The following is a 16058-nucleotide window of genomic DNA, read 5'->3' as shown; positions in this document are numbered from 1 at the left end:
TTCTAAGCTTGGCACAGGAGACTGGGGCAGGGCAACAACAAGCCAGAGAAGAAGAAAAGGGACACCTCTGCCCACACGAACATGCCTCTCTCCTGCTACCACCTTTACACAGCAACACTAAGCCCTATAAAAAATTCATGGGGTCACCATAATTCGGCAGGCGACACACACACCTACCTCTCTTATTACAGGCAAACTGAATGAGCATGAAAAATACAGCTGACCTAATAAAGATTTACACCAATGAAGATCTGGGGAATATTTTTTTTCTTATGGCGCGCATGACTACCTTTGCTTTATCATTGTCTTTATAATTTTATTGCTGTGCATCACCTGAGCAGTTGTCTTTTAACGAGCTTCTCCCCAAGAGAAATACAGTGCGCCCTTGGCTTACGCGGGGGATCCATTCCATACCCCCCCGAGTAAGCCCAAAAACGCGTATGCTCAAGCCCCAGTCACTTGAATGGGGCTTGTGCATGCGGCGGCAGCACGCACACAACACAAGTGCGCACCCCATTCATTCAAATGGGATGCGCTGCCCTTTGCGCCCCGCGCGCAGCTCTACACAGGTTTGAGCGTATGGTCAAATCTGTGTATGATGCGGGCGCACTGTATTTCAGAAATAAACACTGAAAACAAAAGTTCTGCTCCCAGAAGGGTGACTTTACTGTTGGCATCTATCAATTATTTCAACAGTTGTTCCCATGTTGGCCCTCTCCAAGTGTCTTGGAATACAACTCCTATCCATACTGGTTTATGGACATTGTGAGTTGTATCCCAAAACATTTGGAGAGCATCAGTAGCTGTGGAAGGCTAGCGGTTGGCCAATAAATGACAATATTCCTTTCTTAATCCTTTATACAGTTCAACAATAAAAACCCTCCAAACCAGAGACCTGAACAAAATAGCCTTGATTAAGACGCAAGCATCCTGAACTTTTGAATACAGAGTTCACAGTAAGTAGTGTACGTCATTCTTCATTTCCAAACGAAACCCAAGCCAAGTTTCTTCCCTTTTCCCCTTTCAAATTAGGTCCAGGATAGAATCTGGGTTCACAGCAGCACATCAAGTCCATTCCAGTAAGTTCAAACATCGGTGAAATTTGGCGATCTGGCAAAACGCACCCTGGAGTTACACGGAGCTGTGTCGCTTTAGGAAACGGAGCTGATGGTTTATGGATTTAAATAAAGACTCCGTTTATTGATCCACGCGCGCTTAATGAGCGATTGCATCCCTTTGCCGGTCGCTCCGTTGCCATAGAAACAAGAAACGTGCCCCCAGGACCAGACTTCATTCTGAAGGCATTTCGCCATTTCAACCAGTACTAAAAAAAGTAAAAATAAAAATGTTTTGCAGGTAGAAAATTATCCATCGCTGGTCCAAGATGCAGTTTGGGAGTGTTTTGTTTGTTCATTGCTCCTCTGCCTAACCCCAACCTGGCAGAACTAACCTTTTTGGCAGAAGGCGGACTAGGTACCCACCCCTCACCTGTGGGATAACACTTCTGTTGTTGTTGTTGTTTAAATCATTTCTAATTTATGGCAATCCTAAGGTAAATCCATCTATCACATGGTTTTCTTCAGAAGATTTGTTCAGAGGGGCTTTGCCTTTGTCTTCTTTTGAGGCTGAGAGAATGTGGCTTGCCCAAGGTCTCCCATAGAAGAAACCAAGGGCTTCTATGGCTGAGTGGGAATTCAAACCCTGGTCCCGAGTCGTGGTCCGATGCTCGAACCACCGTACCATGCAGACTCACAAAATGACATTACCTGGAGAAATCAATGGTAACTACGAAGATGAGGAAGGGACAGAGACTGCAGAAGGCATAACAAGTACTTCCCAGAAGATGGATCGATGTTTGTGCCGTGAGAATCTCTATGCCAGACTCATAATTGCTTAAGCGACGGTACTGAGGGGGGATTACCTGAATTGGAAGGGAGAAAATGTGGGACTGGCACAGAACACAACACTCCAGAATGGAGGAGGGAATAAAGAGCTTGGAAAGTAAAAGAGGAGGTTCCCACTCTTGTTTACAGTGTAAAATTAATATGGAGGGTAAAGTAGAAATTTTTAGGCTCAAAGGTTCAGGAAGACTTAGACCATTTCATTCTGCATCCCCACCACCATCATTACATTAATGCCAGCACAAACAGGGAGCAGAGGAACAAACTAACCACAAGTGAGCCAGAGAAATGCACAGTCACTGTGTCTAGCTAGAATTAGCCACCCTTTGCCTTCAGAGATGGTTCAGATACCATAACCTTATCGGAACTGGTCAACCAGTAACCTCAATAGCATGGAAATGTTCCTTTTTCGGAATACAATTCCCAGGGAAAAAAACCCTGCAGTCCAAAAAAAGGAACATTTCCAAGCTCTGACTAGTCTGTCATAGGTGAGGTAGTGGCAACATCAACTGGATGACTTTTCTGTCCTTTGCCACCACATTTTGACAGGCTGTTATGCTAGTTACCACAAAAACAAGAATTCTGCACATGCCCATCTCCCTCTTTGGCCATTCTCCTCCATGATGTGTTCATTTAACAACAGGTCTGTGTTGGGCTCCTGGCAAAAGCCATGGGAGATGTACCAGCAATCAACATGAACAGCTTAATGATTTAAAAACCTGCACACCAATAACTGAAATGCTTTAGATTTTGCACCCATGCTTTGGTGCAACTACAACAACCAGGTTGGGACATTCACCATGATTTTATGTTCTCTCGCCACTTTCCAACCTCCTATCTTAAAACCATACACTCTTATTTATTTTTTTATCAAGTAAGGTAAGAACACAGTACAGCTTTCCTGCTCTGAACAGCACAGGTCTGCACAAACAACATAATATGTAACAAATATACACAATATTGCCAGAAGTTGAATAACATTATTATATACAATAAATTTTAAAGAAAAGCAGGCACACAAATTAAAGAATCCCACTGAACTCTTGTGTGCAGAGACTGGAATGTTCCAGGTATTCACAGATGAAAGTATGGGTGTCTTGTGAACTAATGAAATAAAGAATAATTTCATAGAAGTTGCATTCACTCCTCTGGGAGCAAGAGCTATAATGCAACATAAACACACATTAGAGAACTCGGCAGAATTCTCATTTCTGCACATCAGTAAGTTCCAGGAACCAACGTAAGGACATGAGTTTGGCTACCAAGGAACACAGGAGGGCCTTTTGTTTAATTAACCAAGGAATAATTTGAAGAGGTGCACCAAACACCCTTACACAAGTCTTCATTACCCGCAATGTACAGTCCCATCCTTCCCAGCTGGTAGACATGTTTGGACCACAACTTTCATTCAAAACAAGATGAGATTAAAAGACAGATGAGGTATAACTCAGGAAGGGGTTTACCTTTGTGATGAGGATGCGGTACTTCTCCACCAGATGGTCGTTGTTGTGACATCCCGCAAGCAACTGCCAGACCTCCCCTCTCAGGGCTTCAGGGACTCCGCTCCTCACCAGCGTCGGCAAGGTTTTGGGCCGCACGCTCAGGTTCAAGTGCCTGGAAGAGAATAGCCAGGCACCCATCAAGCAAGGGCAGTAAGGTGGGATGGCAATCACCGGCTGAGGCAGAGGAGGGGAAAAATGGCTGACTTGTTGGTTTATCTGGCACTGAGACTATGTCAGTGCAAGGAACAGAGAGGAAGGCCTAGAATGCAAGTGCTGAGGATGATGGGGAAGAAACACATGGAAGGAACCCAATGAGATGGAGAAACAGGCAGCACAGAAGCAGTCAAACAGAAATAGAGGTGGCAACAGCAAGCTGGAAGGGTTAGAGCCAAGAGGGGTCTCTCTGCCCTTCTCTTTCCCCTCATGTTGTGTGTTTTGTCCCCACAACAACAAGGGAAGCTCTGCAATAAGTTCACAGTGAAGCATATTTAACAGATTCTGCTCCCTGTCTGCTGGCAGGCAAAGACTTCTTTAATCAGACAGGACTTTGGCCATCAACTGGGTTTGGCAGAAGAGTCCTTTAATCGGGGAGAATGTTGCTGTAGTCTTTACTATGTTTCCGTTGTGCATATCCCCGACCTCCTAATGAAGACCATTGGCATGGAACGAGAGCACCTGACCCCTTGATTGATTGATGACTGTTGTTTTATGTTTTTTAGCTGTGGTTTTAATTGTAACTAATGATGCAATGTTATTGTGTTTTTTAACTTTGCTATGATCCCGCCTCGATCCATTGGGAGAGGTGGGAAGATATAAATAAAAACTATTATTATTATTATTATTAAACTGTTTTAGAGCTGTTAATAGGACTGCTTATTAATAGTTTTTTAAAAACCTTTTTATGATTATGTTTTCAGCTGTACTTTGCTTTAATTAATGTTGTAAAGTCTCTTGCGTCCTGCACCAGGAGAAAGGGTGAAATATTAGACAGACAGATATATAGATAGATAGATAGATAGATAGATAGATAGATAGATAGACACTGTAAGAAAGAGACATTACTTACCACTTAGACAAAAGGTCTCCCCATGTCTCGAGAATTTTTTCTGCACACTCTTTGGAGACGTCCCCTGAGCCACTCAGGAGTGGTTCATCATTGTCTGCAAGACACAAAAGCAGGACAGGGGAGGTGTGAGGAGTACGAGACATTGGTAGTCCCCAATTTGGGTTGAAAGCTGGTTATTTCAAATGGAGCTGTTGTGACTACAGGGGACTGGGTCCTCTGTCTTGTTCTGAAAGTGCTATACCAGCTGCACTTGTTCAGAGCTTGCAAAAGTTCCTTTTTTGGTCCTTCGGCTGTTTCGGACTTTAGCTTCCAAAATCCCTGACAACAGACCATGTTGGCTGAAGCTTCTGGGGACTGAAGTCCAAAACAAATAGATAACTAAAGTTGGAGAACCACTGGTTTAGACCACTGCACATTCTTGAAAGTCTCAGCAGCCAACTTTGAGCTGTCTTTCAGCCCGTCCACAAAGACTAGCAGCAGAGAGTCCTGAAAAAGCCACTCTAATCCTTCTCTGCTTCTGAGACTGCTAAGGCCTTTCTTACCTTCCTCTTCATCATCCTCTGGTGGGGAAGGGATCATTGAGCCCTGGGACCCAGACTGGGGCAGGCGGAGTGCTGGGCTGGCAGTGGTTTTCCGACGCTCCCTTTCTGATTCACTCTCCAGGCACACAACTTCGTAGAGGGTGTCTGTGCTATTCTTTCGGTCCTTCTGCTTTATCTAAAGGGAGACAGTGTCTGTTAAGTTTCCATTTGGAGGGAGGGAGCTTAAAAACAGAAAGAGCTGGATCAACCGACATGTTCTCTGCACAGAGGTGGCAGAAGAGAAAGAATACCTCTGCAACCGTGTTTGTGATGGGAGGGGTGTATATGAAGGAAAGAACACGCTTTATGTGTAAATTTACAGCGCTTTATAAATAAAGGTTAATAATAATAATAATAACACGCTAATTTCTTCAGTGCAATTTCCAGTTTGCTGGAGATGCAACAAAATCAGAAACCAACAGATGAGACCCATCATCATCAAACAAACCTCTTTTTATTTATTTATCCCATCTTTCTAAATTCAAAACAATAGTTCTAGATGGCCACTGAACACCATCTCAAACCATCCCAAACCATAAAACAATTAAAATCACATTAATCAATGAAGACGGAGACAGTTTAAAATACGGAATCTATAAGAAGTATCTTCCCACCTGTCCCCAAAGCAACGAAAGCGTGAAAGAACTGTGGCCCTGATGGGAAATGGGAGCAATGCGAGAGAAATCCCTCTCTCCACATGCCTCTTAGGCACACATCAAAAGGCACATTCTATGGCTGACACTCCTTAAGCACATGAGCGTATGCTTTAGTGTTTCATAATAACCAAACAGTTGACCTAACTGTGTTTCGGGCACAGAAAGGAAATTAAGGGTGGGTTTGCAGACCCACAGGCTACCATGTGCTAGCAAGGTTTCTGGAGGCCTCTTCTAATTACTGTTTACACCTCCTAGCAACCAGGTCAAAACCAGAAATGCTAAAGAAGCCCTCAAGGGTTATTTTCTGTCAGAAAAGGCAGGTTCCCAATTTCTCCCCCAGGCTGTCCTTGCACCAAAATATTTCCAACACATACTAGTGAAATCAAGATTAGTTTACCCTAATCACAGGTACAGTGCCGGCTTTTTCTGTTGCTGTTGCTATTTTGGTTCATTTGCTTGACTTTGTTTTTTAACTACTTGTGTGTCTCCAGAAACCTGTTTCCCTTTAGCGCGTTATCAGGCAAAGCCTCTAAACCACCGTTGCAAAAGAAAGAAAACCAGTCAAAGAGCCCAACCCTTGCTCACAAAAGCCCAAATGGGACCTGAGAACAAGCCAAAAGTGAGCAAGATCTTTTTTTAAAAGACACAATGAGAGCTGGTCCCACAAAACAAAAGGCAACGGAATTAGCTCAGTAAGATAAACTTCCTTAAACCAACAAACTTGTGCCTTTAAGAGTGGAGAAATATTTATAGAGGATAATCTATTGTTTCAGTCTCTCCGTGTTTCACCTTTCAAAAAGCAGAATTTCATGGCTGCCAGTGTTACAGGGAGATTTCTATGTGGAACCATACAGAGCCTAAGAAAGTTTTTTGGGGGGTTTTTTGGACTACAACTCCTAGATATTTCCTGACCCAGTGGCAGGGGAATTCACAGAATTGTTATTCAAAAAATGAACCTCTCAAAAATCCAGTAACCACATGTATGTTGGAGCTCTCTTCCTTTTGTGTCTAGAATTGCCACCCTGAAGATCTGGACAAGGAGACAGAGATAATGAGTCTCATCTGAAGAGGACAAGAGAAGCCTTGCAGCTGACTAGACCTGTGTCTATCTGGTCCACTATCCCTCTTGCACCCACTGTCCAGCCAAGTGTCTCTGGAAGCTCACAAGCAGAACATGAGGGGAACAACCCTCTTCCACTACTGTTCCCCATTTGACAGTCTTTGGAGATGTTATGAGATATCAACAGGAAAAGGTGAAGGGAAGGGAAGAACCTTCTAAATACAAGGGCCACAAAGCCATCCCAAGGTCCCGCAAGTCAGCCTTCTCCTCTGGATTCGTCTCAGAACAATGTAAACCAAGAGCAAGTGAGTGTGGAGAGATTCAAGCAGGCCCCCTTAGAGTGAAGACATAGATATACTTGGACAGGCTCTCACCTGTTTCAGCTTCAGGAAGAAGTTCTCTGTGGAGCTTCGTTTGCTGAAAGGCCAGAAGAGCCTCTCATTTGGGGGACAGACACGGACTTTGGTCTCCAAGAGGAACCGGACAGGTTCCTGGACCTCAGTGATGACCAAATCCACCGCTGTGGTCAGGAACAGCACTTTGTCTGAGGACAAGAAAAAGAAGAGCAAGAGAGTAAGAAGTCTTCTTTTCCATTCAGCTGTCTTTACATTCAAATGATTGCATCCTAGAATTATAGAGTTGGAATTTGATTTCAGAGAAGCTCTCTGGGGACACTCCAGGGCAAAAAGGAACTAACCCTTAGGAGACACATTTCATGAGAGCATGAAGAGGAAGGAGGCTGTAACAGTCCCAACAGACCACAAACCTTTTGGCGTTTCTTCATTCACTATCTGGAAGTGTGGTGACTTTGTGTTCCAGCTTCCAGTGATGACATAGGACTTCCCATCAGAGCTTTTGCCCATAGATTCCTAAAAGCCGCAAACAACATGAGGAAATCAAGCCTGTGCATACTGTCATAATAGAGCATAAGCACACACCCATCTGGGAAACATACATACTGGGGAACCAATAACTAGGGTGATTTAATAGTTTTAAGTTCATTGAGCCCTAAACAACTTGTGATCTCAATACTGGAATGATTGCCTTTTCCCTTATGGATCCACTTTGTGCCTTGAGGTCATCTGAAGAGGCTCTTCTGGTTGTGTCCCATGCTCCTGAAGTCTGCTCAGGTCAAAGCATTTAATGTTATGACACTGACTATATGGAATACTTGTCTCTTAGAAACCAGACATGTCCCAAGGTTTCTTAGTTTCAGATATCCGGTAAAAACATATTTATTTATGCAAGCTTCCCACATTTAGTCCAGCCTAAGAGCTATTTTGTGAGTGATGAAAAGTTGGTATTTTCATTGTGTAATGTGTACATTGTGTATATATCAAATCTTACTGATGTATACTGCTTTGATATTTTTGGATCTTTGTCAAATTTAAATATTTGTAAATAAATAAATGCATCTATTTATCTAATGGCAAAGTCTTTTAATCAAAGTAGTCCTTACCAGATCCAGCAAATGCATATCGCCACTCTGCACATCCTTCCCGGGACTAAGGAGGAGGCCAAAACACCTGCAATTATACCCAATACCTTTATTAGTCATTTTCATATAAGACATTTTCCTCCTGGATTTCAATCAATTTCTCAGCTTTATACCTGCCCTTGCAACCAAAAGAACACTTGAGATAGTATCTGGAAAAGGTACTAACATTTCCTTAGCACTGTTTTCAGTATGCTCATAAAGCTACAGTTGTAGTTTGTAGGAAAAACCATGGTGAATTTGGAAAGAGGCAGTAGCCCCATAATCTCTTTCCAAAAAGTTGGACAGAAGTAAAAGAAGGGGAGAGGAAGAGCTAGACTGAATGAAAGACAGAGAGCAGAGGGACAAATGCAGAAATGAAATTACCTTTCAATGGCCAGCTCTTTATTTGTGGTCTGCTGGACATAGATGACAATCTTCTTATCAATGCCTTGGCGCAATTTGAAGCATTGCCTGTCTTTGTCTTTGGGGACAGCACTGGAATTGAAAGCAGAGACAAAGATTCAAATGATCCCTGCAAAGCCACCTGAAGAAGAGAAGCAGGCTGGAGGACCGCTTTTTACAGCCAGTTGCACCTAGAGAGCAACTGATCAATGTCACAAGGACAGCGAGATGTCCCAGAAAACTGCAAGGAACCATGAAAGAGCTAACAGTATTAGCAACCTTCCTACCATTGGCATCTAATTTATTTTGAAAAGAGGCACCACAGTTAAAATTCAATAGTGAACCACGCTGTCCGTTTAGCTCACATTGGGCTGTTATGGCAAGAATAGACAGCAGGTGGCATCATAGCACTAGGACTCCAGGAATAAGGAGGCATAAGCAGAAAACAAGGTCACTGGATGAACCACAAGGAGGATGCAATTCTTCTGTTTTCTGGGATGGGGCGCAGAAGGATTCCAAGCAACAGAGAGACAACGATTTCCAACGTGTTTCCAGTTAAAACAGACACACACAACACTTTTTGGGGGGTTGAGGGAGGAGAAGGAAGGGAAATGCAAAAAAGCGTGCAAACATTGTTCATTAACTGAAATTACTGACAAACTAGCTAGATGAGAATATGGACAGCCTGCTACCAACTAATGAGCATATAGTCTTTGTCATATTCAGGTCCCAAGAGATAAGCACTGAGCTTTCTGGGGAATTCTTGAGGGCAGAGGATTATAATAAGTGTGACCACAGTGAACATGCATCACTGGCACACTGCCGATGGAGAAAAAGAAAAAGGGAGAAAAACTACCTGAAGTAGCCCTTCCCATCATCTTCCTTTATTTCCAGAGAGACAGAGAACGTGAAGATGTCACTGTCGGGCGTCTGGGGGGCTGCAGGGGCCGCGAGTGGCATTTGTTTGGCAGAACGGCGGAAGGCAGTGGCAAAACTGTACAGGATTCGACTCACCTGAGGACACAAAGGAAAAAGAATAGGATTGGGCAGGAGCAAAGAGGAAGCCAGAAAGAAAGCTGAAATAGAAGGGACAAAGCACAAAGGATCATCCTCAAGTGGCAAAAATTAGGGGTTGCTTTTTCCTTGTGTGTCCCCATACACATGCCACTGGGAAGGCCCTGCAGTTTCTATCTCAGGCACCTGGCTACTAGGCACAGGGCCTTTTCTGTGGTGGCATCTCCAAGGGGCCTATTCAATTGGGGATGTATTAGAAAAAAGAAGGAACAGTCTTCCTGACTAAGAGATGACAGGTGCCAATTTCCAGTACTGTATTTAGAGGACAAACACAATTTTACAGTTGGCTGTTGCCCTTGGGACTTTTGAAACGTCTACCTATTTTAGCTTCTCTTTGATCACCAGCCACAAGGCCCCTAGGAATAACCTATACGTTTTTCTATTTTATATAATTGCCAACCATCCTCAATTCTTGAGAAATCATCTCGCTAGGAGAGTGAAGCACATCCTATTCCTTCTTCCTTATTTCGGTTTCTTCAAACCAACCACTGGGAGATCTTGGGCAAGTCGCACTCCTCCAGCCTTAGAGGAAAGCAACGTCAAACCCCTCCTGAACAAATCTTGGCACCAAAACTCCATGATAGGTGCATCTTGGGGTTGCCGTAAATTTGAAACAACCTGAAGACACAACAACTACCAGCGACCTACAGCCCAAATGCTGAACTTACAGCTTCCTGGATTTCACATCGGAAGACGTGAATTCTGAAGAGTTCAGAGTTGTAATGGCTTTCAGTGAAAGCAAAGCAGTCGCTTTCCGGAGTTCCGTCATGCCCTCGCACACAGAAGAGGATTTTATAAATGGGGTAGTTGGCTATTTCAGTGTTTGTTGGAGGGTCTAACAGCCTGTTGAATTAAAGGGAAACAGAGGAAGATCAGTGGAACAAAGACACAAATCTTCAACTTCCTCCAGAAACTGCCACAGATATAATCTTGAATCAATTCATTTACTAAATAACAAAAAATGATTTATTTTAAAAGAGAGACATGCCAAATAAATGAAGTATACTTTGAAGGAGTTATTCGCTTTTAAAACCTGTGCTGTTTTTACGGTCATCTTATTCTAAATCATTTCTCTACCCATGCCCCATTGCACAACACTTTGGCATGCAGGGAAATACCTCACAGTTCCCTCAGACACATTAGGCACCGAAAGGGTCACATCCACGGAGATCTGACATTGGCTGCGTAAGATGGCCATCATCCTCAAGGCTTCTACCTCGCTCCTGGGGGCGTTGACTGAGGCACAGCCCAAGTAAGTGAGTTTGCTGAAGACAACACTGTCCTCATCAGCCACTGGAGTAAAAGGGCTCGAATCTTCTGAATCTGCAAGGCAACAGGGAGCGAATGTCAAAACGCAAGTGAACAGGGTTGTTAAGATGGAGAAAAAGATAGTTTTAAAAATGTCTTCAGGAAGAGCCTGGTTCATATTAAATAATCCAGATGTATGGATGTTAGTCCCACAGTGAAACACTTAACTGAATCAACGGCCCTTATTATATACAGTGGATTAATCTGTGCTTTTCTTTATCGACCCAAACTTTTTGGATCATAATTAATAAAAACAAATATTTACACTCTTATTTGATAGCACATTTTTAGTTTTTCTGTCAAGAGCTTCACCTTCTATTTTAATAAAAAGCAAGTTGCTAGCCTTTACGGTTGCAAACATTAACGTTAGAATGATGCAAACAGTGGTTCATCTCATCAGTTGGTCTCAGTACAAGCACCAGTGAGCTGGTGCCATTAAATGATCTAACTGTCCCTTTCCACTGGTTTGCTGTTTTTTCTCCCTCTCTGTGTTGACCAGCGTCCCTTTGTCATTATGGCTAGAAGTGGTATTTGTTCCCTCCCATGAAGGTCATTGGATGGAATGGCAAGATTTTTGGCATTTTAAGAAAAAGTGATTCAAAAGTTCATTTGTCTTTGACTTTCACATATGCTTCCTCGTTTTTTTGAGGTGCTTTGAAATTTAGGTTTGCCTTCTGGCTTCACATCCCATCTCACCCCACCCCTACAGCAGTATCACCTCACCTCCCTGTGCTGGTTTCACTGGGAGGCTCATGTCGGGTTTTTGGGGGCCTGACACAGACGCGGGATTAATGGTTGAGGAGGCTGAAGCCTCAAGGAGAACCGGTTCATCTCCCTCTGCATCGGGGGAGTTCTCCTCTTCCTCCTCCTCCTCTTCCTCATGTTCTCGGTCATTGGATGGGTCTTCCACAGGGGGATCCATTAGGACGTCCTCAAGCTCCTTCCGCAGCTGCTGCTCACTCCCATTCCCTATGATCTGTGGAAACAAAGCGGTATCTGTTCAATGAAAGGAGACCAAACAAGGAAGGCTTAGCTGAAGTCAGCCCCTTAACTGAACTAGGAGGCAAGGAGAACAGCTTGGAAAAGATTACTCCTCTCACCGACCCAGAGCATGACCCAGCCAGCTGCTGTGGTAAAAAGTCACCTAACTCAGCCACAATGATCTGTCACTAAGACCCCAATCTGGGGTGGACAAAATGCATGCTATGGGCCACATGCAGCCCCTGGGAAGTAAAAAAGTATGCTTCCAAATTCCCTCTAGTGCGTGTGGAGGCATTTTTGCCAGACTTTTTGTCCCCCATGCCAATTTAGTTCTAGGAAAGGAGTTTTTTGGATGCAGGAAGTGATTTCTACTAACTTCAAGAGGGTGTTTGGCAGGAGATTGCAATGGGAGGTATGGCCCTTCAAAGTTACCTGGTGGTCTAATACAACCTCCCTAGCCTTCCACAATTGCCCAACCTGCCCTAACCCAATTGTTAGTCTCAACAGAGGAGACCCACTCAATCTATAGAACTGGTGTTAAGTACTGACTTACCCAATACTAATAGATTCAATCAGTCTGCTCTAGTTGGGACTAACATTGGGATTTACAGCCTGAATGTCACACCGGACCCAGTTACAGTAATGTCTCCATCTCCCAAAGGTACAACATTTTGGAGAGGAAGAAGAAAAGGTCACACTTAAAGGAGTTTGCATAAGATGCACAGCAGAGATGAAGGCCAAAGACTGACAGCAGCACAATTCCATGGGATCTCGATGGCAGGAGGAGAAGAGATCAGAAACTGTACTGAGCACCCCACAAGAGCTGAAATGGATTGCGAAAGAGGAGGAGGCACACACAGATCCCGCGACAGAGACAAGTTTTCTCAAGTTTCCAAGGCGTCTCTACTGACCTCACACCCAGTACTGTACCTGTTCCACTTCATGCCATAGCTTTCTGATCCCCAGCTGGATCTGCCTGAAGGAAAATGCCCACCAACTAGTCCCAGCCTGTGTGGCTACACCTACGTCAAGTGACTTCTGAGCATCTTTAGTGCCAAAAATAGTGGAATTATATATCAGGAGTATGTAAGTCTGCAAAGAGGAACTGGCTCAGAAGTCTGCCTGTCCCGGCTGCTCAAGGCAGTGCTAGTGATTCCCACGCCCGGTCGGGACCAAGGTCCAACACACACCTTCCTTCCATCACAAAGGCTATGGCGACCTTGGGCCAGTCACCACCGCTCGGCATAACTAGTTCCACAGGATTGTTGTGGGAGGAGGAAGGCATTAGGTGGGATTTTAAAAAATGATTATTAAAACTATTTCAAATACTCACTTAAAAGGGATGAAAATCAATTCAAAAGAGTACAACTCAAAGCTATGTAGCACTCCCTCAAAAGCTCATTTCCATATGCCTCTTGGAATAAAAAGGTCTTTGCCTCTTGATGGAAGGATAGCAAAGAGGGAGCCATTTCAGCCTCCCTAGGGAGGGTTTTTCCAGAGCCCCAAATTCTCCCGTCATTTCCGTCCCACACATCAGGCTGCAGAATCTTACCTTCAGTCCTGTCTTTTCATCATCACTACCGTTGTTGGTGGACGGCGTTTCGTCCCCTTGCCTGGAAATCAAGACAAAATCTTCGCTGTTAAGGGTAGATACCGAATCTGAAGACACACTGATTTTTCCAACAGAGGCCTTGTCATCCATGACTTAAAAAAAGGAATGCTTGACTCATGAATGGGCTTGGGTTATAAGTGCCTGAAAAACAGAAAAATAAAATAATAATATGAAATACGTATAATTAAACGGTGTCCCTAAAGTCAGGCCCTGGGGTGTTGCTAGATTCCTTCTTGAACCATAGCCAAGCACTGTGAGCCCAGGTGCCCATCAGCAAAGGGTTCTGCAACTCAGGACCACAACTAAAAACAAAGATTCCTAAAGAGTCTTCTAGGCCGGAGGAACAACACCTCACCCATCCCCGCATACAGGGGAAAGCGTTATCAACATGACAATGATCTCCTTGCCTAAGAATGATGGACAAGAATGAGAAAGAAATACTTCTAAACCTCTCATGAAGATGGGGGGGAAATGACCAGAAAATGGACTTAGTAATGTCTAAGGAGAAGGGAGGAACAAATTCAACAAGCCACAGAAAAGGACAGCAAGTGCTGTATAGAGAGGTCAGAGTGACGTACTGAGACTTGGGAAACCCAAATTCTACTTCCACCAGTGAGCTACCTCACAGGATTGTTGTGAGGAAGAAGGTGGGGAGAAGGAGGAGAGCTGTGCCATGCCATTGAACGGAAAGTAGGACAACCGTAACTCATAAAGGAGGCATATAGAAATCCTGTGCCAGGAATAGCTTGATTTGGCAAGCCAAATGTATTTATACACAGTTTGTTTTCCTACTGCTTGCTATGAGGAGTGGCCAGGAGGTTTCCAACGCAGTTATGCTCTTATTCCTCTTGTTTCTGGACTTGCAACTGAGCCAAGAGATAAACCGACAAATTGCACCTTAAGATAACTTCCAACAGCTGACTTAAGTTCAAGGCTAGCTTAATAGTTGCACACTCAAATAGCTCCACCTTAAAAGAGGGAGGCTGTCTCTTGAAAACGCCCTGTATTCCAAAGTCGGTTTAAAAATAATACACTTGCAAAGCAAATATGCAAAGCAGATGGAGGTTCCCCGCCACTGCCCACTTACGAACGCAAGCTGTGCAAGCCAAATTTATTTTTACACCCTACGAAGCTCGGAAATCGCACCCAAGCCTTCCAGAGACCAGACAGCACCGAGTGATTTGCAGCCATTAGAAGTGATCAGGCAAGAGCAGAAAGGCAGGTGGGCAAGAAGGGGATGTGTCCCGGGCAGAAGTGAAACTGTACCTGTTTGAGACATGCCATGCTGACATAAGGTGTTGCCCTGGCTTTCTGATCCTATGTGCTAAATGGGAATATTCATTCACCCATGACTTTCGAGGGAGTACATTTTATATACACTTGCCTAATGGAAAAAAACCTGTAGATACTCTGTGGTCGCCTGAAATTAACTGTGTGTAAATGAAAGGAGCAGGGAAGAAAGGGGGAGATCTTGTAAAACATGCTCTCAGCCTCAGTTTAGCAGGACAGAGGAACACCAAGAGAAATGAGAGCTGAGTCTTAAGCCATCCAACATGAGGGACTAGCATCATATTTATGCCCATTAGCCACAACTTTTTCTTTCTCTCCTGGAAACTTGCTCTGGACTGGCCACCAAAGGTTCATGGACCAATGCTGGTCCACATCAGCCATTTTGAGAAGCACTGAATTAGAGGACAATCCTTCCAAAACCACTCAGAACAATGAGGATCACCAGCATAACCGTAAAAGCAAATGACAGGTCACTAAAACATAAAACAGACAGCAAATCGTGAAAGCATGTCCAAGTTCCTTCTTCGGCAGGAATTCTGCAACTAAAAGGACCCTTTTGGGTCTAGCTGAGAGACGTTTAAACTCTCTATTCAGAAGGAGAGGACATAAACACAGGGAAACTGGGCCCACAAAACCTATTTCCCTATCTGTACAAATCGCTCTCTCTTTCTCTGAACTATTGGCCTCTCATGCTGTCATTTTCACAGAGGGTTGTCAGAAAGGTGGAGGAAATGTCTCCTGGCAAAGCCATCTCTTTGGATCTTCTGTGCTCCATGAAAGCATCCAGCTCTTCAGTTCAAACAGCAGTTTGAGACTTTTGTTTTTTGCTTGCCTTTTAGAAATACAATGGTTCATCAACACTGCATTAAGGTCAGACCCATATAAACCTGTATCACAACCGACAGTGTGTTAGCTTTCATCACGGAGAGCAAGAAAAGGAGGGTAAAGAATCAATGAAATCCCAGGAGACTGTCTTTCCCTTCTCTTCAAAGCTGCTTAATGTTTGCTTTTAGAATTGCCCAATCATTTCAACAGAAGAATAAACACGTCTTGCCAGACAAAGTCACTTTGAAAGAGGAAATGAGAAACGCCAGCCTTCCAGGAGAAAGATCAGAATCACTCAAACCAGGCAGGTCAAGTGCGTTTGC

General features: G+C 43.9%; 1 protein-coding gene across 4 annotated transcripts in view; it reads right to left on the bottom strand.

The window, feature by feature from the left end:
- The window catches only part of RABGAP1 (RAB GTPase activating protein 1), a 48715-nt gene that overhangs the window by 29105 nt on the left and 3552 nt on the right, over positions 1-16058 (bottom strand). For 3 of the 4 annotated variants that reach the window (XM_089534701.1, XM_089534698.1, XM_089534699.1), the window contains exons 2-13: positions 13561-13761; positions 11751-12003; positions 10838-11042; positions 10388-10562; positions 9502-9659; positions 8628-8738; positions 8226-8292; positions 7533-7635; positions 7141-7310; positions 5012-5186; positions 4470-4563; positions 3365-3515 (exon numbers count right to left, since the gene is read on the bottom strand). In XM_089534701.1, the coding sequence (XP_089390827.1) occupies positions 3365-3515; positions 4470-4563; positions 5012-5186; positions 7141-7310; positions 7533-7635; positions 8226-8292; positions 8628-8738; positions 9502-9659; positions 10388-10562; positions 10838-11042; positions 11751-12003; positions 13561-13710 (1812 nt within the window). In that variant the 5' untranslated portion in view covers positions 13711-13761. The remainder of the gene's footprint in view (positions 1-3364; positions 3516-4469; positions 4564-5011; positions 5187-7140; positions 7311-7532; positions 7636-8225; positions 8293-8627; positions 8739-9501; positions 9660-10387; positions 10563-10837; positions 11043-11750; positions 12004-13560; positions 13762-16058) is intronic. The other variant, XM_089534700.1, reaches the window with a different exon arrangement.

Source organism: Sceloporus occidentalis, unplaced genomic scaffold, assembly GCF_023333645.1.
Source record: "Sceloporus occidentalis isolate IW3139 unplaced genomic scaffold, rSceOcc1.0.p SCAF_8, whole genome shotgun sequence".
In the NCBI taxonomy this organism is placed as follows: Eukaryota; Metazoa; Chordata; class Lepidosauria; order Squamata; family Phrynosomatidae; genus Sceloporus; species Sceloporus occidentalis.
Note: the sequence above shows the minus strand (reverse complement) of the source record. Positions and strands in the feature narration are given on the sequence as shown.